The following is a 21,800-nucleotide window of genomic DNA, read 5'->3' as shown; positions in this document are numbered from 1 at the left end:
GAGGTTGGGAAAAGAAAACAAAACCCTAAACCAAAACCCTACTGACCCCAGCCCAGAGCTGAGGATGCTCTGATTTGGCTCACACTGAGCAGTGTCACATTAACCTGCCACGCCAGCAGCCCTCACCTGAGGTCCCATCAACCCACCTCCCTGTCCTTTCCAGGGCAGTGTTTGCTGGGAAGAAACTGGTGACCTGATTATATTGATCCACAGGATTTATTCACAGTACAGGGGGCTTTCAAGGAGCAGCTTAATGTGACACACACACAGAAATTACACCGAAGTGCAGAGTAAAGAACACGGTGCAGTTTAACTGGTGGCAGAAGCACCATCCAGGTAACACCACAAAGGCCCACAGTGCACCTGCAGCCCAGAGGTACCTTCATTATTGGACATTTTTACAGACAAAGTCTCACTCCAGACTTCATCTGAACCCCTCCCTCAGAGACAGTCTGGAAGCCAAAGCTGAGGAGGGCAGATTGGGGTTTATTTTTTGTAATATCCCTCTGTGTGTCATTTCACCCTCCCCTGTCCATCCTTCCCAAATAAGGGTCAGAATCTACATGAAGGATTTATCCATACTGACAATTTTGAGAACAATTTATGCCTGAAACCAGGTTTGGCTGAATACTCACCACTACCACAGTCACAAATTATCTCTACTTACTTTTACACAGAAAACTTAACTTCCTGAAGACACTATGTGAAGGAAACTCCTCAAAACTCTGTCTTGTCCTTACAGCAACTTCAATAACTTCCTATTCAGCAGGAAACAGAATGAATCTTCCATCCAAACATTTCTGTTCTCATGTCCATCACCCTCCAGCTTCGCTTTTCTTAAAAAAAATACTATTTAAAAAAAAAAAAAATCCCTTCTTCCCACTGTATTTTTCTTTTCCCTCCCTAATGCCTTTCTACCTGCACATGTTGAACACTTCTCTCACATGCAATTCTTTTTTTTTTCCAGTAACACAGATATTGTTTAATTTCATCATATGCTAAGTCTAAAACCACACGTATTTCCAAAGACACAGAGTTCACCACACGGAAACTGTTTTGGTTTAAAAAGCCCAAGTCAGAGAAACCTGTAGCTCTATTTTATGTGCTGTGAGGTAACACTGGCTCAACAGTTGTATCAAAACAGAGAGAAAAAAAAGAAACCAAAGAGCTAAAAATAAGGCTGAACTCAGATGACCCCCTGCACTCCAGTAAATCACGGATGAACTCTGCTCCCCGAGCCTCACTCCTGCAGCAGCCTGAGAGCAGGGGACAGCTTTTCTTTATACCTGGAAGCAGGTTTTGGTGGAGGATAAAACCAGCCAGGACACCTGAATAAGCTTCACACAAAAGGTATCAAGTGTTTGTATAAATTCCAAGCACAGATCAGGAGTTTAGAGTGATATGGGTCAAACACAATGTTTTCAAAACAGACGTGGCTAGAAATAAAAATTGAACTGTGTCATTTTAAATCACTCACTTTTGTAACACCAACTTGTCATACCCACCCTCTGTCCTTCCTGCTCTGGGTGTCCAGTTGGGTTCCTGCATGGGACAGGCTGACACACCACCCCCAGCTCCTTCAGGAGCTTCTCCAGTCTTTCCAAGCCCTGCTGTTTTTAGGGCTGTGCTCAGAGGTAAAGCCAAACTTCATCCTCCGTGTGTTTGATGATAACACTCACCAAAAGCAACAGCGTGCTCCTGTCCCAGCTCCAAAGGCACAGCCACTCTTGGAACCACCACTCAGCGACACCGGAGACCTGTTCCAGTCCCTCCACGGTGCTTTCAAGTATTACTTGACAATAAAGTGCTTTGGAAAGCCCAGCACAACCCCAGAGCCACGCAAACTGCAGCCCTTCAACTGTCAAGGCACCCAAGCGTCACATTCCCCGATAAAAAAGCCCCTTCCCAGGCAAACCAGCACCTTGCTGGAAAGATCAAACTGGGCACAGTGTTCCCACTCCGACACTTGGCACACCCCTCAAAACTGAGCAAATTTTCCCCGAGCAACAGTTTTACTCACCACCACCCCGCTGACTCTGTACTGACAGCACCTTCCCACTTCTTTTATGCCAAAAGTAGCCGCTGGAATTATGGAATAGCACAGACCAGCCACAAATCACCCAGCACAGAGAACGTTCAGGGGTTTTCATTCGACCCAAACAAATCCGTAACGTCAACGGTCCCATGATTTAAGCAATGAATTTGTTGTCATGGCAGGGGTGACTCCGGCCGGAAGCTCGAGAAAACAATGGACCTAAACTGGTTATAAAAGCGCTCGGTTTTCTCACCTCCAAAATGAAAGTGAGAGCAAGAAAATGCTCACACTCAGGGAACACAGTTAGGAGAGCACAGGCAGCACCGCACAGCTCCAACAGCCCTCGGCAGGAAACCCACCCTGGCACTGCCACCTTAAAATCCAATTCGCCGCCAACATTTATAGGAAAACACACTGCCGGCCGTCCCTGCACCACTCCCGGGTAACCCGGCACGGAGCTATCTCGCTAAGTGTGGTTTTCACTTCATGCTCCCCCAGAACTCCAGGGAGGGGGGGAAGAGAAAAGCCACTTTGCCACGGGATGCTGTCGGACGCTGGAAACAAAACCTCAGGCCGGCAGCACTTTCCTGCTGATCCCTGCAGTATTTCCCTCCTGACTCGGGGCCTACTGGCAGCACAGAACCGAAGACCTTTAAAAAACACTCGCAGCCCCCGCCGGCCTCTCTTTGTAGCAGCTTTGGCGGGGGGATTTTGGGGAGTGGGAGCCTCCTCCTCCTCCTCCCCACCACGCGTGGCCTGGCAGGGAAAGCTGCTCGCTGAAGACATTCCACCTGAGATTTATCCCCACCAGCCGAGTAAGAAAAATTAAATAAAATAAAATAAATCACACGAAAATCGGCCCCGGCTAGAGGAGGGAAAAAAAAAAAAAAAAAAAAAAAAAAAAAAGAACAAACTGGGTTTAAATTCGCCTGAAAAAAACAACAAAACCAAAGCACTTACCTGGGCAGGACCGGAGGAAAAACTGAGGAGCGGTTTATAATTAAAAGTTTACCCTTGGGGTCATCGCTGCTTCGGGGAAGGGGGGGAAGGGGGTCCCCCTGGAAAGGCTGAGCCCCCAAACAGCCCATTAGCAGAGCGGGGGGGGGACACCCCCCTCTCCCCGCACCACCCCAGCAGGTGCAGCCCCCCCTTTGCAGGGGGGCCCCCACAAACAGACACACAAAAAGGAGCCGGGAAACCCTCAAAAACCCCCTCCTCACCCACCTCCGGCTCTGGGGGGGCCCCGGCGCCCTCAACTCCCCCCGCTCCGGGGGTCCCCGCGCCCCCTCACCCCCCACCCCGCAGGCCCGGGGGGTCCCCGCAGCCCTCGCCCCCCCCGGCCCCGCTCGCCGTGGGGAGGGGGTGTCACCCCCGAGCCCCCCCGGGGCAAAGGATACTGTTGGGGCGGCTGGGGCGGCAAGGCCCTGATGTTGGGGTGAGGCGCCGGCGCCGGGTGAGGGGGAGCCGGGGGGGGAGGCGGCCCCGCCGCCGCCCCGCTCCCGGGGCCGGTCCCCGCCGCCGCCGCCGCCGCGCCGGGTTTCAAAGCCGCCTTCTGCGGTAAACTCATGGCCAAGCGCAGCCACCACCCCGCGGCGGGGAGCGGGGCCGGGGGGAGCCGCGGAGCGGGCCGGGGGAGAGCCGGGGCAGCGCGGCGGGCCGGCACCGGCGCCGGTCTCCGTGACAACGCGCCTCCCGGAGGGCTCGGGAGAGGGGCCGGCGGGGAGGGAGGGAGGGAGGGGAGGGAGGGAAGGGAAGGGGGGGCGGCTCAGGCCGCGCTGCTCATGAGCCGGCGGCGGCGGGGGGTCGCGGTCGCCCTCGCCGGGGGCAGCGGAGCCGTTCGCGGCGGCGGCTCGGGGGCGATGCCGGCGGATTTTCCTCACTGGAGTAGCGGAGCATCAAACATGGCGCTGCGGCCGCCTCCAGCTGTCCGGCCGGGCGGGCGCTCGGGCGCCTTCGGGCCGCTCCGGAGCCGCTCGGCCCAGCGCCGATCGGCGACCTTCGGCTCTTTCCGGAGCCGCTCGGCCCCGCCGGCGCTCGGAGAGCTTCGGCTCTTTCCGGAGCCGCTCGGCCCCGCCGGCGCTCGGAGAGCTTCGGCTCCTTCCGGAAGGGCTTCGCGGGCGCACGCGCCCTGAGCTCCCCCTCCCCTCCCCCCTCCGATCAGCCCCGGCACCTCCCGTGACCCCTGCGCTCGGCGAACTTCGGCTGTTTCCGGAGGGCGGGGGCGTAGCGCGGTTCGGGAAGCTTCGGGCGCGCTCGGAGGGAAGATCTCCGCCCCGCTCGGGGCTCTTCGGAGCTTCTCGGGGATCTTCGGAGTCTCTCGGCTCGGCCCGGAGACACTTCGGCAGCGTTCGGCTGTGAGGGGCCGGCCCGGGGTCGGAAGGAGGCCGGGGAGTCCCGCAGCACCCGTCCCACTACAGGGTCTGGGAAGGGGCTTCCCCTGTCCAAAACCTCACCCCCCAGCCGCAGTTCCCGGCTCCTGGGGTGGCTGGAAGGGGCAGCACCGCAGCCCCACGTGAGGCGTCGTGAGGGTGACTTGGAAGTTCAGGATCTTGGCTGTGGGGGGACCTCCAGCACCCACCGCACCGCGGGCCCTAACAAGGGACGACCCCAAAAACATCACCCCCAGCTCCGTTCCCAGCCCTGAAGCCCCAAGCCCCGGCTCCTGGGGCAGAACCACGGCCCCTGACGAGGGCAAGCAGCCCTGAGGGTGACTGTGGCTGTGAGGGACCCCTGAGGGAGCCCACCTGTGTCAGTGGGGACCCTCCGGACCCGCCCTTGTGGGGACAGGTGTCCGGCTCGCCCCGTGGTCACACCGAGCCATCACCCCACCGAGGGCTGCCACAGCACCACTGCCTTCACCATCTCACACCCGGGCTGCAGCACCCTCCTCACGGCCACCCGTGAGCCCGGTGGCAGCCAAGGTGGTTTGTGCCATCTCAGGGAGAGGAAAAGCACCTCAGAGCAGATTCCAGCAGATTGTCCTGACTTGTCCTGCCTTGCCGCTGGCTCCCGAGGGCTCATTCCAGCCCGCTGGCACCTTCCACCATTCCTGCCACACTGCACGTCCCGGAGAAGCACTTCCAGCACCTTTGCTGTGCCCGCAGGCGTTGCTGTCCCAGTCACCCAACCCGGGGTGCTGCTCCAGGAAAGCTTTCCAGAGTTTATTTGCATTCTGTTGGCTGCCTTTTCTGGGCAGCTGCAAGTTTAGGAGGAAGATAATATTTTAGAGCAATCACAAATAAACTCTTAAATGTGAAAAGCTTCTTTTATTGAAGTGAACAGCTCCCGTGGGGGTGTATTCAGGCACTTGGAGAGTGCTGCATCTGCAAGCTGGGAGAATAGAGACAAAGGCCTTGTGCACTAAAGAAAACCCACCCAAGGAGACACATCTATCCCTGTCTATACAAGGGTCCTGTTGTAAGCAGGAAAGTAAATTTGAGTTTTAAATACAAATCCCAAAGTGGAGAATCTGGACTGGGTGTTGTTCACTAGAGCAAAACTCAGCACAACGGGCAAAAAGTAGTAGGAGGGTCTTGAATACCTTTTCCCTTTGGAGTCAGACTCTGAGTTCAATAACTCTGAGTTATTGGGTTGTGCAGGTCAGATTTAGGACACACGAGGGTTGCTGTGTATCCAGAGGCTTTCCTGTCTTACAAGGTGTGATTGAAGAAGGAAAGCTGGGAGCTGCCAGGCTGGTCTCCAGTAAAATCAGCCCTGGGACTGGAATAGTTTCTTACTGACTCAGGTGCAACCTGCAGGGTACAGCCACTCAGTGAAATGCCAGTGGGGATTAGTGGGGCAGGGGAAGGTGACTAATGTGCTGCTTAGTGTCCCTTTCTAGGCTCTTTGTTCCACTCTTTGTTCTCCCATCTGGGGTAAGGGAAATACCTGACAGGAGGTGAGCTCACACCTACCTCACACTGCCTGTGGGAAATAGGAGAAAATAGGAAACAATGAGCTTGCTTTGAGGGGAAAAAGCCCATCGAAGCCCTGCCAGCCTGTAAACAAGTCCTAAATGAGGAATATTTCCACCTGAACCCAGGAACAGATATTTAGAGGGGGCTCTGGGTGTTTTTTCCTGAGCCAGTTTTTCTCTGCAGCCTTCAGCCAGTTCAGCTGATTCCCCAGCAGGAAAACTGGAGAACAGAGGAATGACTTCAAAGAAAGGCCAAGTACTCCTCCACTCCCAAAAATTGAGATAACAAAGGAGGAACTTCTCTCATTGTATAGGATTTGCCCAAGGGCTGGTAGATCTCCACCTCTGCTGCTGGGAGGACAATTCTCCATCCACAGCTCTTAAAGACTGTGATTATTTTGAGGGTGCAAGTAGAGCTGTGTGTCCCTGTATGAGCTATTTGCTTGAAAGCTGGACCCAATGATCTCTGTGGGTCCCTCACAACCCAGAATATTCTGTGAAATCTGTGTGGTCTGGGGGGGCCGGTTCTGTTCCCTCGACCACCTCCCCTTTCTGGATACAGCTCTTCATGCGGAAGGAAATTCATCCCAAAAGCAAATTGGCATCTCCGGCTCCCTCTGTTCTGCAGAAATAGCTGCCTGTAAACACAGCTGTGAAAGAGCCTCAGCTCCAGGATCTTTGGATGGAACACTTTTTGCCTGCTTAGAAGGGGGAAAATTGAAGCTGAAGCTCCAAAAACCTGCTGGTCACGTGAAGGAGCCAGGCTCCCAGCTCTGCCTTAAAGCTCTTCCACAGTCAGTGTCTCTCCACAACCATATTTTTCCCTTCTTTTTAATTTTTCCCTGAGCAGAAAAGGCAGACATGTCTCTCTTCTACCCCACATAGGACGACTTGGCCAACAAACCCTGCAGATTTGGTGAGCCGGAGTGAGTGCCAGCTGGATTCACACCCTTCCTCCTGCCTCTCCATTTCATTTTTCCTTCTCTTTTTCCTGCTAGCTTTATCAGCACCTGGGAACTGGTGTGTCACCGTGGGCAGCTGGAGTCTGCAGTGCTGAGCTCCTGTTTTGGAGCACCACCAGTCCTTTTCCCAGTCCCACCAGTCCCTTTCCCAGTGCCACCAGTCCCTCATGTACCTGCCACAGCAGAGACACAACCTCGCAGCACAAAGTGTAGTAGGAACACTGGAGCTGTTGGTGAACTTAGGACAATACAGGATTGGGGTATCACTGGAAAATGGCTGTTTTCCTGCAGGAATCCTTGTGAAGAGGAAAACATAAAAGCACAAAACTGTGGTCCTGAGAGTGAGTGAGGACACACAGCCTTGTCCCTGCTTGGCTCTGAGTGAAAACCACCCCAGGGATGGGCGTGAGCAGCTCCAAACTGGGATTTAGAAACCTGCTCCCTACCTCCCGCTCCCTGTCCTCCTCCCTCCAGGAATGTGTGGCTTGTTCAGGGGAGCTTTTGGCCCTAAAATCTCGTGGTCCCAGTGGGTGACCTCAGCACTGTTGTGGTGTGTCAGGGGTTAGATCCTAACCTGGAGGGGACAAACTGGGAATGGAAAGAGCAGTTCAGGTGGTTGTGAGAGGCTGAACACAACCTTGCAGGCTGTCTCAGCCCCACCAAACCTATGGAGAGCTGCCATTTCCAGCTCATTCTGGGGCCTCCATCCCACTCCAGGCTCCTGCTTTCACCCAGCATGGTGCAGCAGAGCCTTCCTCTTTGGGCTTCTCCTGCTTTTCCCCCACTGATTTCCTTCCAACACCCTCCTGACAAGATTAAAAAAAAAAAAAAAGGAGTCCTGCTTGGAGCTCTCCCCATCCCTCCTCCTGCCCGGGCTCAGCTTGGAGCTCTCCCCATCCCTCCTCCTGCCCGGGCTCAGCTTGGAGCTCTCCCCATCCCTCCTCCTGCCCGGGCTCAGCCCTCAGCAAAAGTCTTGGCCCTCCAGTGTACGGCTGAACACAAAATAGATCAAATACCACCAGGACCAGGCAAGCCCATGCCAGGCCCTTGCACGTGAACGGGATGATTCACCTCCTGCCCCCTCTCTCTCTCTCTACACCCGGCAGCCTCACAGGGAGGCAAAATCCCACTGCCGGCTCCCAGGGAGCCTTGATCCTGGGGCTGTCCCCAACACATGACCCACTTGGTCCCTCCCCGTGAGTAAGCCCCAGAGAGCCAAAAATATTTCCCTTTGGGGTGGTTAAACCACTTCTAACAGCATCCCACGATGGGCTGTGCTCCCTTCCCTGCTGCTGGCAGCTGGGAAAACACCCTCTCACCCCAGCCCCGCTCTCCTCACTTCATTCCTCTTTGCTGTACACCCACGCTGCTCCTCTCTTTCCCTAGGAATGCAGGTATTCCACCACATTTGAAACACCTGGGGCCACATCCAGACCACATGGCAGCCTTGCTGACTCCTGCCAGCCCAGCACTGGAACGTGCAGGCAGCGATTTTCTCGGCTCCACCGCCCTCTGCGGGTTTGCGCCATTTCCAGGCAGATCCCAGGGAAAACAACAGCCACGGCCGGGCTCCAGCTCTGCAGGAAACCGAGGGCCTCACACCGAGTCCTGGGAGCAGAGAGTCACCACTATTGCTACATTTCCACTCTATCTGGGTGAGGAAACATGGTAAAAACAGTCAGGAGGATATTTTAATATCTTACTTACACAACACCCGTGTCCCTGGCCTGCTGCTGGCTCAGCCCTGCTCATCCCAGCAGCATATACACTCTTTATTCCCAAATGTTTGCTGCCAATGGGCTGTAGCCCCCTGGTTTTGCCCCAGATAAGAATCCCAGGGCTCAGCAGCAAAGGAACACCCAGCACTTGGCTTGTTTTATGGCCACCAGCCCTCCCAGGTGCCGGGCTGAGGCTTGTGGGGACCCTGCGGTCCAGGTCCTGCCCTGCATTTTCTGGGCAAGCCTGGCAAAGCCGTGGAGCATCCGCTCAGGAGGAATGCTGGCCTGGGTTCTGGAGCTGGCAGCATCCCACAGCATCACCGAGCTATAAATAAGGGAGCTTGGAGAGCAACCTGTGCCACTGGATCCCAGCACAGCCCGGCCGGCCAAAAACTCGCCTGGGAGGAAGGAAAAGCATCCAGGAAAGACCTCCCTGCTGGGGAGCTGCGTGGGGCCAGGCCATAGAAGGGGAAAGCAAACAGCCACACGCAGTGAGAGTGGGGTTTTTGGGCACAAAGGCCTGGATTTAGCCTCCGAGAGAGGCAGTAGGCTGGGAAAAGCCTCCTTGGCTCAGTTTTGTCAGCACAGGACAGTCTTGGAGGTGTGGACAGGGAGAAAAGCGCAGATAAAGGGATGCAAACACTCCTGGTATCAGAAAAACAAGTTGTGAGCAGCTCCAGATCCAGTAAAAAGTATTTATTATTTCAATTACAATAAGCCCCACGCATAGGGTGAAAAAATAATTACAAAAAACAGCCCCTCCCATCCCTCCCTTTACATATAAATATTAAAAATCCCTCTGTGCTTTCTGTCCAGAGCAAGAAGGTGACAACACGCAGCACCTGAGCTCCTGTCAGTGCTTTCCTCTCAAAATGAGTATTAAAAACATCCCTTGAACAGCCCCTCACCCCCATCCCGGTTGGATCTCATGCAGATGCCAAACCAGCTCTGGAGGGACGGAGTTTTGGGGTTTGTGGTGATTTGGGGGCTTGCAGATTCCCGGGCACAGAGGGTGCAGGCACGGCGGCGAGCGGAGCAGCGGCAGGAACTGCCTGCACTTGTCTGGGGAAGCTTTTGGGCCAGGAAATCCTGGCTGGCCTCGCTTCAGAGGGGACAGGAGGGAGAACCGGATGCTTCATCCACACCGTCACCACCTTGGTGACATCTTTGGCATGTCAACTTTTCCCTTTGCACTCCCAAATTAAAGCTAATCCCAGGAGCATCCCGGCACAGCCTCTGTGACTTGCAGCATCCTCCAGCCCTGTCCCTGGGCCTGCTGTCCCCAATTTTCCCATAAGCATCCTCTGAGGACAGTCCTTCCTGGAGAAGCAGGATCCAAGGCTGGAAAGTTAGATCCACAGCCCCACCCAGCTTCCCTGGCCAAGGGACTGTCACCACAGGGTGCTGCATCTACAGCTGCACTAAGTAAAAAAAATTAATAAATATACTAATCTTTTACTAAAAAGGCGGCTTTTAAATGCATTTTCCCTGAAATCTTCCAGTGTATTCCACGATGCATGAAAAAAATATATATATTTCCCCTCCCCCCAAAAAATACATCTTAAAATATTTCCCATCCTTGTGTGCGCATCTTTGGAGAGAGGAAGGTACGTTGGCTGTACTAAGACACGCAGACAAACCTGCCCGTGCCGGGGGTTCCCTTTATACCCTCCAAAAAAAGAGGGATTTTGCTGGGGTGGTGGTTCAGGGTAGTGCCCATGGACGTGGTGGGAAAGAAGAGACCCCCCCCAAACCAAAGCATTTCACCAACGAGCGAGGGGATGAGGAGTTTTCACAGTGGACCGAACCTCGGACAATACCGGGGCAGCTCTGGCTGAGCCGGGCTCTCCCTGGTGCAGAGAAGTGGTTTGACCCTCACAGGACAGGGGAGATCCAGCAGAGGATGGAACAACCGGCCGCTGGCTCCCGCTGGGGCGCTCGCCCTTCACCAGACCTCGCACTTCTTGGGGGGGTTCATGGGGGAGCCCACGGGGCAGCCGAAGTGCTCCGCGAACTCCCGTGAGTTGGAGACGGTGCCGATGACGCGGAAGCGCGAGGGGCTGTGGGGGTCGGTGATGAGCCCCTCGTGAGAGCTCTCTGGCGTGCGAACTGAACACCACACCTGTGAACGAGGGTGAGGGGCCTGAGTGCTGACACCCCCCAACCGCCACGGGGCCCGAATGTGTCCTCCCCACCCGCATGACGGGCACCAACATGGCTCAAGCGCCAGCTTCGTCTCGCTCTGTAACCAGCACCGCCCCGATCTGGTTCACCATCCACTACATCTCCAGAGGCCTCAATTTTGCCACCACACCTTCCCACCCCCATCTGGGCACACACCACCCCCAAAAATCTGTGTGCCCACCCTCCCCACCCGTCACGTGACCCACCTGCGCGAAGCCAACAAAGAAGAGCTGGTGGTTGGTGAGGCCGAGGGTTGGGAGGGTTTCCTCATCCCCGTTCTTTCTCAGCCAGTTTTGATATGCCTGTAGGCCAGGGAGAACAGCGGGCTCAGGGGACATCGGTCCCACCACGCCATGTCCCCCACCACACGTCCCCAGTCCTGCAGCCCTACCCGGTAGGCGGCCTTGAGGCCCCCGTTGTCGGCTATGTTCTCCCCGAGGGTGTGCTTGCCGTTGACGGCCTCGCCGTTGACGGTGTAGTTGCTGTACTGCTCCACCATGCACGCTGTCTGACGCTTGAAGGCCTCCACCGAGGAGTTCTTCCACCAGGGACGCAGGTTGCCGTCCTTGTCGTACTCCCGGCCTGCCGAAAACACAGCAGGATCCTTCATCACCACACTGGCCACTCCTCCAGCTGCCCACCCACCTGGCCCTGGCCATACCTTGGTCATCAAAGGCATGTGTCAGCTCATGGCCCACCACCACACCGATTCCACCAAAATTCAGGGACCTGCAGAAGGGTAGAGACTTAGAGAGCAGCCACTGCTCTCCACAGCCATGAAATCTGGGTACAGGAGGAAATTTGTGAATCCTGCCCTCTGTGTTTTCCCTGGGCTCTTACTTGGGGGATGCACGGGTGTAAAAGGGGGCCTGGAGGATGCCGGCGGGGAAGACGATCTCGTTCTTGGTGGGAGAGTAGTACGCATTGACTGTCGGAGGTGTCATGCTCCACCTGCAGGGACACCAACACGGCTCCAACAACACCCACTCACCACGCTGCATTGCCCCAAGTCTCACTGCCCAAAACCAGCTGGTGGACACCAAACCCCAGTGGCTCCAGATATCCCGATATTCCCCGCTGAGCACATCAGGGAAGTGGAGCAGAGGACTTACTGGTCCCGGTTCGGTGGCTTCCGGAGCTGGTCGGCCGTGACCCTGGCCGAGAAGTTGTAAAACTGCATGACGTTCTCGAAGTAGAGGTCAGACACGGCCTCGTACTGCAAAAGAACAAGGCGTGAGTGGTGTGTGGGGATTGCCCAGCCCCGCTCCTCCCTCCACGGTCACGTCTGAGCCTCCGGAGCCGCCTGAGTTACGGCTGCTCTTGGTTCTCCTCCTCTCCAACATCTGCAAAGTCTCTGGAGGGCAATGAATCACTGTTACGGAAAATGACCCCTCCTTTTCCTAGGCAGGGATCCTGAGAGTCCCAGCCCACCCCAGGACCGGCCCACAGCTCTCTGGGAAGTCCCCAGAGAAGGGCCAAGGACATCAGTGAGACCCTTCTGGAGGAAACCTGGGGTTCAAGGCTGCCCAGAGGCCACGGTGATGAGCATGTCCTGTACATCCTACAGAAGACCCAGGGGACATACCCAACCAACTCACGTCATTAAAGACTTTATCCAGCTCCTTGGGGTCCATGATGAACTTGGGGTAGCCAATCATGTTGTAGATGGCATCTGCCTGGGGGGTGACAAGGACCAGAGTGCTTTTAGTGCCGAGGGTGGAGGGACAGGCTCACCCAGCTCCACCTCCCTCCATCCTCACCCCCACCCAGCGCTGCTGCCAGCACCTCACCTTCTCTTTGGCCGATTTCCTCGTCTCCTCGTCCATCCACTGCAGGGTCTCCAGGCTTTCCTCGAAGGCGGTTTTAATCTCTGCAATCATTTCCTCTGCCTAGACAAAACAAGGCAGCACAGCGTTGGGCCGGAGAGCCAGCTTCCCACTCCGGAGAGGTCAAGGACCTCCACACGAGTGGGCAGGAAGAGGCTGGGCCGCCAACACAGCATTTGGGCCAGTGAAAAACCCGGCACATGGAGACAAACATGGGCTGCCTGGACGGCTCCACCACTGCGGTGGCTTCCCCGGCACTGGGGACGTACCACCTGCTTGCTGTCCTCGGCAAAGGTGGCCTTGACGAACATGGCCCCCAGGGCGAAGCCCAGGTTGTTGTCCGTGTCACTGATGCAAAACTTCCAGCGTGGGAGGCAGGTCTGCGTGGGACAAGAGGTGGTCAGTCACTCAGGAGCCGAAGCCCCGCTCCTTCCCACCCTCGTACCCCACCAGGAAAGGAGGTCTCCACCCATCCCCTGCCACCCAAAACCCACCCCACATCTCTATTGTCTGGGTGCCACACGAAAGGGGGCTTGACATAAAAACCTATCACCATTTTAATGGTGAATCAGGGCTGTTAGGGGCTCCACCCTCACCTTTTTCGTCCCATACATCACTTCCATGAATTTTTCCTCGGCATCTTGGAAGCGCTGGTCAAGGAAGGGGCTGGTTTTCCGCACCAGGTTCCAGATCATATAGTTGTTGAGGAGACTGTGGCGAGAAGTGGTGAGTGTGCAGCGAGACGTGCCTGCCCACCCTGGGCACCCTCTGTGCGGGCGGGGGGCTCTCACCACTTATCTGTGGCCAGGATGAGGTCAGACACCTGCTCCAGGTACTCCTTGGCATAGACCACGACGGGCTCCGACTCATTGAGCTCCACGGGGTAAAAGACCGTGGAGAGGAAAGGCATCCAGTCCACGGCCGGTGCCAGCTCCTGCAAAAGCCACACTGCTGCTACAGACCCAAACACCATCGAGCGGGGTGGCAGCTCCTTCCCAAGCTGGAATCGGCTGCATCAGTCCCCATTTGATGGACCCAGCTGATTTTGCAGAGGCCAGTTCCCATGCCAGCAGCATCCTCGAAAGGTCGGAGGGTAGTAAACAATTTCCTCCCACAAAGGAAAAGAAAGTGGGGCGGGTGTCAGAACTGTTGACACAACCCCTGTGGGGCCGCGGGGAGGTGACCGGGCTGACGTCCAGGCGCAGCAGGGCCGGCCGGGCGTAAGCGCCGCAGCGGGACGGCCGCCGGCCCCGGGGGTGGTCCAGAGGCTGGGTGGGATTTCCCCAAGGAGGACATGGGCCAAGCTGTTGCACAAGAGCCTCCCAGGCGGTGCTGCCTGGCGTCAGGCTTCCCAGAGGAGCTGTGTCACCTCCACCCATGCATCCCGCTTCCCAAACCATGGCAGAACGGAGAGCCTTGCCAGCTCCATCTCTACCTTTAGGTCTCCAGCTGTCATTTTATGGTAGATGAGCTCCTCGTCCCGGTGCTTCTCCTGGGGGATGGTGATGTTGGCCAATGCTGTCTCAAAGTCCAGGATCTGCTGCATCTGCTGGCGTGTCGACTCCTCATCGGTGCCTCCCAGGAACATCCCCAGCTGCACCATGTAGTTCAGGTACCCGGCGAGCACCTGGGTGGGATCAGCGCCAGGTGGGATCAGCATCGGGTGGGATCAGCGGGGCAGGTGCCACCCACCCACCCACCCACCCACCCACAGCACCTCCCCAGCCAACCCACATCCCCCCGACACCTCCACCTTCTCATTCTCTGTCTTGTTCAGGTAGTAATCCCGCGACGGCAGGCCCAGCCCCGACTGATCCACCTGGATGACGTTGCTGTTGGAGTTCTTGGAGTCGGCGCTGACGTAGACGGAGAAGAAGGGCGAGGTGCGGTAATGCGCCGTCACCTCCCGCAGCGTCTCGTTGAAGTTGCCACCGGCCCAGGTTCCTGTGATGTTCCAGCCACCCAGCTGGGGACAGACAGCAACCAGCTTTTGGGTAAGGAACACCCACCTGGAATTCCTTCGATATCCCCAATACCCATCCTGGGGGGAAACATCTTGCGAGGGAGCTAAAAAGCCCCATTATAGGATTATAAATCTGATAAATTATAAGATTATAAATCCCTAATAAATCTCTCTTGGCCTGCCTGCCCTGGGGGTTGCTGTTCCCCAGGAAGCACTGGGAATGGAGTCTGGAGGGTGCTGGAATTGCCCTTATTTGATCTTCTCCCCCCATTCTGCAGACAGAAGATGGCTTTTCCACGAGGAGCAGGACGGACCTTTTGGATGAGCTCCACGAGCGGGGTGGCACGCAGCTCCTCAATCTTGCTCTCGTTCATGCAGGCCTGGTAATAGCGCTGGGCCTTGCGCTCCGCCTCGCTCGACACGTTGGCCGTGGTGTTTTCTGTGGACGGTCCCCAGGGGGAATCACAGGAGGTCCCCAGGGATGGGCATCCCACACACATGGGGGCTGCTGATTACACTGGAGCACCCCCTCCCTTGCACCATGGGAATATTCAGCCCCATTTTGAGCAAAGCCAGGCTCCAAACCGGCGCCAAGGATTGCCCCAATAGGCCCCTCTGTGCCCCTGAGAGCATCCCATGGCCCCAGCCCTTCCTGGCCTCCTGCCCCCCTCTCCTTTCCCACCCGCAGAGACTGCTCCAGCTCTTTGGGAACGAAAGATAAAGAAAGAAAAAACAAAAAAGCATTTTTCCAGCAGCTCTGATATTCCCAGCATCATCCAGCCCCCTGTGCTGCCCTTGCCTCTGTGCTGCTGCCCCCCAGCCCTTTATTATTTACTCCTGTAAAAAGGAACAATAAACCCATTATTCTTCTCTGCCTCCAAAACCAACCTTTTATCTCCCCCTCTGCTAAAATTCTGCCTCCCCTGAGAGTTTTTTTTGGGTTTTTTATTTATTTTCCTGATGACACAGCTTGCACCTTTGGCTTCCCAGCTGTGTGGTTTTATTAACTAAAGGTCCCTCAGCTCCAAGGAATTCAAGGAAATGCCGAACGCGACCACTTGGCTGGAGGCCCAGTCCCTTCTCCTGGTAAAACCAGCGCCAGATTTCTGCAGGAAGAGCCAGGGACGAAGCCGTTCCCGCGCCACCCCCCTTCTCCCAAAAGACAACACTCTTCCCAAACCTTCTCTTTCCAGATAATCAGCCCTGGCGCAGTGGAAAGTGCTGATAAGGAGCCAGTTGTTTGCTCAAAGCCTGAACAAACCGTCCCTGCCGGTTGCTCGGATAAGCGGCTCCGCTTCGCTGTTCGCACGCAGAGGCTGAACACAGGATCCTCCCTTTGCTGGGGGAGCTTTGGCCCCCCAAAAAATGGCTGTATTGGCAGCCAGACCTCCAAAAAGGCTGCTCACAAAGGCTGGAAGGTATAGGAGCAGGAAAACCCCATATCCTTTGGGTGATATTGCAGGCTCTGGAGTGCAAATCCTGAATTTCAGAGCTCCTGGGAACGCTGCTGTGAGGCCTGCAGAGCAGAGGCCAGGAACCTTTTCCCTACTCGGCACCAAAGAGCAGCAACACCACAGTCAAAAATCCCAGGAGCATCCAGGAGAGCAAACACAGCCTTTTCCCCAACGTCCTCGCAACACGCGTGTCACGGATTGGTTTGACGCTGGAGTTCAATTCCAACCCCATATCCCCACGGACATGTTTTTGGCCTCCCCGGGACCTAACAGGGTCCCACTGCTCCCCTGCACTCACCCAGCAGGTGCTTCATGATGGCCTGGTTGTGCTCCCAGAGGTTGTTGAAGGTGCCCCAGCGCGAGTGGCCATCGGGGAGGGGGTTGGCCTTGATCCAGCCCCCGCAGGCGTAGCTGAAAAAGTCCTCGCAGGGATTCACCGCCCGGTCCAGCGAGCTGAGGATGGAGCTGGTGACGGAGATGCAGGACTCCGACAGGCACACGGCGGGTGGCCCTGGGGGCGGCAGGGAGGGGTTCAGCTCCTCCACCACAGCGCCATGAGCTGCCCCACGGAGCATCCTGCCCCATGCTGAAGGATGTGGGCACATATCCCACCTGGTACCCGAGCATCCCGCCTTCTACCTTAACATCCCGCTCCAGGCCAAGCAATATAGACCAGCATCCCAGTCCATGCCCGAGCACCCTACCTGATAATCCCATTCCAGGGCAAGGGATGTGGGCAAGCATCTCATCCTATGCCCAAAGATCCCACCCAGTGCCCAAGCATCCACCCTGGGGTGAAGGACGAGGGCAAATATTCCATCCTGCACTCAAGCATCAAGATCCAGGATAAAGGGAGCACCCTATCCTGCATCTGAGCATCTCCTCTGGGGCAAGGGATGCAGGTGACCATTCAGTAATGAGCCCAAGGATCCCACCCCACACCTGAACATCCTGCCTGGTTCCCAAGACCGGGGTCTTGGCACGCAGGTGACCATCCCACCCTGCTCCAAAGATCCCATCCTGGGAACGCCCCCAGCAACCCGCCCTGCCGACAGGGGCAGGATCCCCGCGCAGCATGAGGACTTACTGGCTCTGTACTGGAAGATGAGTCCCAGCAGACATGCCACCAGCACCACTGCCAGCACCCCCACCAGCACCAGCAGCTGCCTCTCGGCGCGTGTCCGCTCGGCCCAGCAGCCGCGGCTGCCCCGCGAGCCGCGGAAGTTCACCTGCGGGAACAGCAGCGTCGTCTCCCCGCCGGCGCAGAAACCCACCGACACAGCCCCCATGGTGCTTCCTGCAACCCCACGGCACTCATTCGGCCCCCGGCGAGGGATCGGGCTGGGAAAGGCAGCAGCTGCCTTCCAGAAACCGGGCAGGAAGGGCGGCACAATGGCAGGAAAGGGAGCGGGACGAGCGCTTCGGCGGGTTCACCTGCTGCCCTGTGCCACCCCGAACCCCTCCTCGAGCACGGCGTAACCCCCCGGGTGTCCCTGTCCCCACTGCCGGCACTGGGACGGGGTGGGGGCTGCGTCGGGAAGTGCCTTGACAGGATACTCCCACTCAGCCGAAAAACATCGCCAGGAAACATCCCAACACGCTGGCGAGCGGAGACAGCCCCGCCGGGAAAAGTAAAAACACATTTGGGGCAGAAACCACCATTCTAGAAAGTGCTGGGGCTGGGAGCGGGGCCAGCACCGAGAACATCACTCTGGACCCGAACCTTCCCACATTGGCAGCTGGGGGGGTTTTCTTGCCACCCTTGGCCCTCTTTAAGCCGCTTTCCTGCTGCCTGGGGAGGAATTAAACTAATCCCCTTTTGTGCCGGGACAAAACTGCCAGTGCCACGATAATTGCTCACCCCAGCCACACTCTGAGAAGGGGCTTGGCCGGCAGAAAAACTGGGAGTTGAAAAACTAGGAGTTGGAAAACTGGGATATGGCCCTGCTGGCTCCCCGTGCCAGGAGCAAAGGGCAGCGGCAGCAGGAGCCAAGAGGACTCTGCCCACACCAGACTTTACCCCGTGGAGACAGGTCCTAGGTGGAAAACCCTTCTGCACCCCTTCTGCCGCTTGCCAGGACCTAAAATCCCACTTTTTTCCCACCCTAAAAGACACACAAAGCCCTACCTGGAAGCCGTTGGGGTATCCATCGCCGTCACCAAGGGAGTCCAGGGGGTCTTCGTCGTCCAGCGTCGCCCGCTTGTAGGTCGACATCTGCACAGGGAGATTGGCAAACGGAGCACTCTGAGACTCGGGGTCAGGGAAGAAGAGGAGGATGAGGAAGGTTTACACACCCTCTAGAGCCACCTCCTCCTCCGGGGAGCTAAATCCCGAATGGCTCCGGGGCAGTAAAGCACTACACAGCCGCCAGAGGAAGGTTATGGAAAGCAAAGAGGGCTGGAGCCAAAAGCTGAGCAAAGCCCGAACCCGCCTTGCTCTCCCCCGGGGCTGGGTTGTGCAACCTCCTCTTCAGCCTGGAGTAAAGCTGGATTCACCTCCACCCCTCAACAGGCAGAGGGATCTCCCCCAGCGCCCTGCCAGGAAACCCCGGTGTGCTGGGGACCTGGGGAAGGCCGGGAGCAGGGAAAATGGCTTTTCACCCCGAAACTACCAGCTCGCTCCTGCTCCACACCCTGTCTGTGAACCCTGTGCTCCGTGGAACACCCGGCCAGGTCCCAGCGAGCACCCGAAAGCGACACCTCCCTGGATTTCAGCTGCAGACGGGCTCCCTCCCGGCGCCGTGCCCCCGGGCATTACCTTGTGCCAGTGCCCGGCTCTTATCTCATCCCCCAGCAGAAAAACAAGGAAAACCTCGAGGGTTGGCAGCCGGCCCTTATCGTGCTGCCGCCGTTTCCTTCCCCCTGGCACAGCCCTGCCACCCAGCTGGACTGCCTCCCGATGGAGAAAACAACCCTCCGCCCACTACTGAGGGGCTGGGCACCCCAAAATCCACCCTGGCCCTGCCACAAGGGGCTGGGCACCCCAAAATCCACCGTGACCCCACCACTGATGGGCCAAGCGGTGCCAGTCATGTCCCTTCACCCCCGAGCAGTGCAGGGTGGGGGTTTGCACCCCTCTGGATGTCCCCATCCCGCTGCCATCAATCCCAAAGGATGAGATGATCCCAACCCGGCACAGCCGTGCCTCGGGCTCCCCTGCAGAAGGAGATGCAATGAAAGTGCCGGTTCTCAGCCCCGTTTCCAACAGCAGCATTCCCAAACCTCCCCTTGCAGAGTTAACCACGAATTCCATCCTCTCCTTGGATCCCATTCCCTCCCCAGATCCCAAATCCCAGCCTCAGCTTAATTAACCACACTACCCACCTGGGGAAGAAAAATGGTTAAAAGAGCAAAGCGTTTTCCCTCCTTGGTAGTCCCAAAATCTCCGTTTCCAGCCCCAAAATCTCCCCTGGGCGCCCGCCTGGAGCCTGTGAACCGCGCGGGGAAACAGCCTCAACTGCAAGATTTTATCGCGGGGCAAATCTGCGTTTAGAGCCTATTTTTTTTTCAGTCCCCTTTCACTTTTTTCCACCTGTTTTTGCACTTCGCACATGGCTGAAATTGGCAGCTCCGGGCACAAATCCCCGCTCGCACTGGGGGGATCCATGAAGCCCCTATGGCTCGGCAACACCAAATTCCTGGAATCCCAGCTTTCACTCCATTTCCTGAGGAAACGCGATTTTTTTTTTTTTTCAACGACACCCCCCCCCGCCTACCCCAGCCACAAAACAGCAGGAAAAAGACAAAAAAACCCTCTTTTTTTTTTCCTCTTGCAAGGGATGTGGTGGCTCAACCCTCTGTCAGCCACCAGAGAATCTGAGGCTGAACCCCCCAGCCCCGAAACACCCCGGGGGGCATCGGGATCAACACCCAGCATCCTTAATTTGGGGGAGATTGGGTCCGGGAGGTAGTTTTAGCACCCGCACCCCACATTTTGGGGGGATAGCAGCACCCATGGGTGCTCCCCCCCCGCCCTGCTCCTGAAGCAGGGACAAAAAGCGGTGGTTTCGGATGTATTTTTGTGACATCCCCCCCTCCCCCAGCTCTGTTGTTTGCTTCAATCCGAATAAAAACGCATTTCCCCGGCTCCAACAGGGCGGGGAGGAGGCACCCACACTTTAAACCCCCCACCCGAGCCATTTCCACTCTCTTTACAACTCATAAAAGTCTCGGCATTACCTTAAATCGCCTGGTTTTCCCCCAAACCCCTCCTTCGCCTTATAAACAATAAGCCCCACGTGCTCCGAGCCCGCAGGCACCGAGGGAGGTTTGGGGGGGCCCCCAGGTCGCCCCGGCCCCGGGGAGCCCCTCAACCCCCTCGGGGGCACCCCGAGCTCCGCCGCCCGCTCCCCACCCCCGCCCGCCGCCATTTCGGAGCCGCCGCCGCCGCCGCGACCGCGAGTCCTTCACCTCCCCCCGGCCCCTCCGACCCCCCCAGTCCCACCCCCGGCCCCCCAAATCACTCCCGCACCCCTAAACCCCCCCGCCCAGCATCCCTGGGTACCCCTCGCACCTCCGCAGCGCCCACCGAGGCTCAGCCTGTTCATTAGGATGCCCGGCGGTAATTAGCAACCCCTGGCGGTAATCAGGGGTGCCGGCGGTAATTAGGGGGGCTGGGGAGGGGGCTGGGGGGCTCCCCGGTTTTGCAGGGAGCCCTGGCTGCAGATAAATTAATAAATAATAATAATAAAAAAAAGCTTAAAAAGAAGCAATAAAAGGGTTAAAGTTTAAAAAAAAATAAGGGGGGGAGACAGCCCAGTTTGGGGGGGTTCGCAAACAGCCCCCCTCAAAAGTGGGTGCTGCTGGCGGGGGGGGGCTGTCCTCCCATACACCCCCCTTTGCAGAGGGAAACGTGGTGCAAATCCCTGCGGGATTGGGTCAAGGGGTGGGTTTGGGGGGCCCGGGGGGGTTAAGGGGGTCATCTGGTTTGGGATCGCCACGCCAGGGAACCCACTGGCTACAAAGCAAAGGCGGCTGGGGGGGTCTGGGGGGGCACCCGGGGGTGCAGTGGGGGTTCCTCGGGATGCAGTGGGGGTCCCTTAGTGTGCAATGAGCGATCCCTCAGGGCAGCAATAGGGGTCCCTCGGGGGGGCCCCTCGGGGGTGCAAAGGCGGTCCCATGGGGGTGCCGGGGCGTCCATTGGGATGCAATTGGGGGGGGGGGGGTGTTGAGCCCCACGAGGTTACAACGAGCATCCCACGGGAGAAGCCTCGCCCCGCGCCCCGCTCCGGCCAAGGACCCCCCAGCCAGCCCCCCCTCGGCGCTGGGGGTGTCGCCGGGCCCCCCACTCACCATGGCTGTGCCCCCGCTCCGCCGGCCCGGCCCCGCTGGGGCGCTGAGCCCGGCCCAGCCCGAGCTGCCGCCGCGGCCTAGCGAGGGTGGCGGGGGGGACGAGCGAGCAGGGGATGTACCTGGGATGGGAAACCAATGGGGCCGCGGAGGGACGGGCTTCCCGCGCGCCTCCCTTAACTCTTTCGGGAGGGGGCCCGAACCCCGTTTGGGGGGAGCCCCGCGTGTTCCCCCGGAGCGTCCCCCCGAGAGCCCCCCGGCTCTCCCGGCCGCGGGGGGAGCGCAAGGCGCGATCCCGTCGGTGCGCGCGTGTGCAGGGGGAAAGCACGTGGGGCTGTGGGGTGAGAGCCCGGTCCTGCGAGCACGGTGTGCTCGTGCAAGCGCCGGTCGTGCACGGACACGAGTGTGCGGGTGTGCAAACAAACGGTGTCGCGAACCGCGTGTGCGAGGGGC

At 57.7% G+C, this 21,800-nt stretch overlaps 2 protein-coding genes and 1 long non-coding RNA gene across 23 annotated transcripts in view; 1 reads left to right on the top strand and 2 right to left on the bottom strand.

Moving 5' to 3' along the window:
• The window catches only part of EIF4G3 (eukaryotic translation initiation factor 4 gamma 3), a 143,315-nt gene extending 139,585 nt beyond the window's left edge, over positions 1 to 3,730 (bottom strand). For 12 of the 17 annotated variants that reach the window (XM_064678748.1, XM_064678749.1, XM_064678751.1 and 9 more), the window contains exon 1: positions 3,433 to 3,730. In XM_064678748.1, coding sequence (XP_064534818.1) covers positions 3,433 to 3,602 — 170 coding nt within the window. In that variant the 5' untranslated portion in view covers positions 3,603 to 3,730. The remainder of the gene's footprint in view (positions 1 to 3,432) is intronic. The other 5 variants (XM_064678756.1, XM_064678760.1, XM_064678762.1 and 2 more) reach the window with 1 other exon arrangement.
• Positions 3,731 to 9,312: 5,582 nt separating this feature from the next.
• ECE1 (endothelin converting enzyme 1) lies at positions 9,313 to 21,454 on the bottom strand. 5 transcript variants are annotated; one of them, XM_064678767.1, is made up of 18 exons: positions 21,351 to 21,454; positions 18,187 to 18,273; positions 17,146 to 17,287; positions 16,357 to 16,569; positions 14,919 to 15,043; positions 14,395 to 14,607; positions 14,077 to 14,268; positions 13,433 to 13,575; positions 13,238 to 13,352; positions 12,911 to 13,021; positions 12,606 to 12,704; positions 12,414 to 12,491; positions 11,928 to 12,031; positions 11,656 to 11,766; positions 11,477 to 11,544; positions 11,207 to 11,397; positions 11,022 to 11,117; positions 9,313 to 10,753 (listed from the first exon to the last, which is right to left on the bottom strand). In XM_064678767.1, exons 1-18 carry the CDS (start codon positions 21,351 to 21,353, stop codon positions 10,577 to 10,579), a joined length of 2,268 nt encoding a protein of 755 aa, XP_064534837.1. In that variant the 5' UTR covers positions 21,354 to 21,454; the 3' UTR covers positions 9,313 to 10,576. The 5 variants fall into 5 exon arrangements, with proteins under 5 accessions (XP_064534837.1, XP_064534840.1, XP_064534841.1 ...); XM_064678770.1 differs by lacking the exon at positions 21,351 to 21,454 and adding an exon at positions 20,572 to 20,877; XM_064678771.1 differs by lacking the exon at positions 21,351 to 21,454 and adding an exon at positions 19,383 to 19,717.
• On the top strand, positions 14,547 to 16,462 carry LOC135425944 (uncharacterized). The gene is made up of 2 exons (XR_010435800.1): positions 14,547 to 14,635; positions 14,883 to 16,462. It is a non-coding gene; the product is annotated as an uncharacterized LOC135425944 (long non-coding RNA).
• Positions 21,455 to 21,800: the final 346 nt, after the last annotated feature.

Source organism: Pseudopipra pipra, chromosome 22 (genome assembly GCF_036250125.1).
Source record: "Pseudopipra pipra isolate bDixPip1 chromosome 22, bDixPip1.hap1, whole genome shotgun sequence".
Lineage (NCBI taxonomy): Eukaryota > Metazoa > Chordata > Aves > Passeriformes > Pipridae > Pseudopipra > Pseudopipra pipra.
This window is presented reverse-complemented; position numbering and strand designations above follow the sequence as displayed.

Bases quoted from the DNA above. Each gene is read 5' to 3' on its own strand.
- ECE1 (XM_064678767.1), bottom strand. The intron at 12,492-12,605 runs GTGAGGTGCTGG...GTCACCCCCCAG, and splicing joins GGAAATCGGCCAAAGAGAAG to GCAGATGCCATCTACAACAT. The intron at 11,118-11,206 runs GTAGGGCTGCAG...CCTGGCCTACAG, and splicing joins GCCTCAAGGCCGCCTACCGG to GCATATCAAAACTGGCTGAG.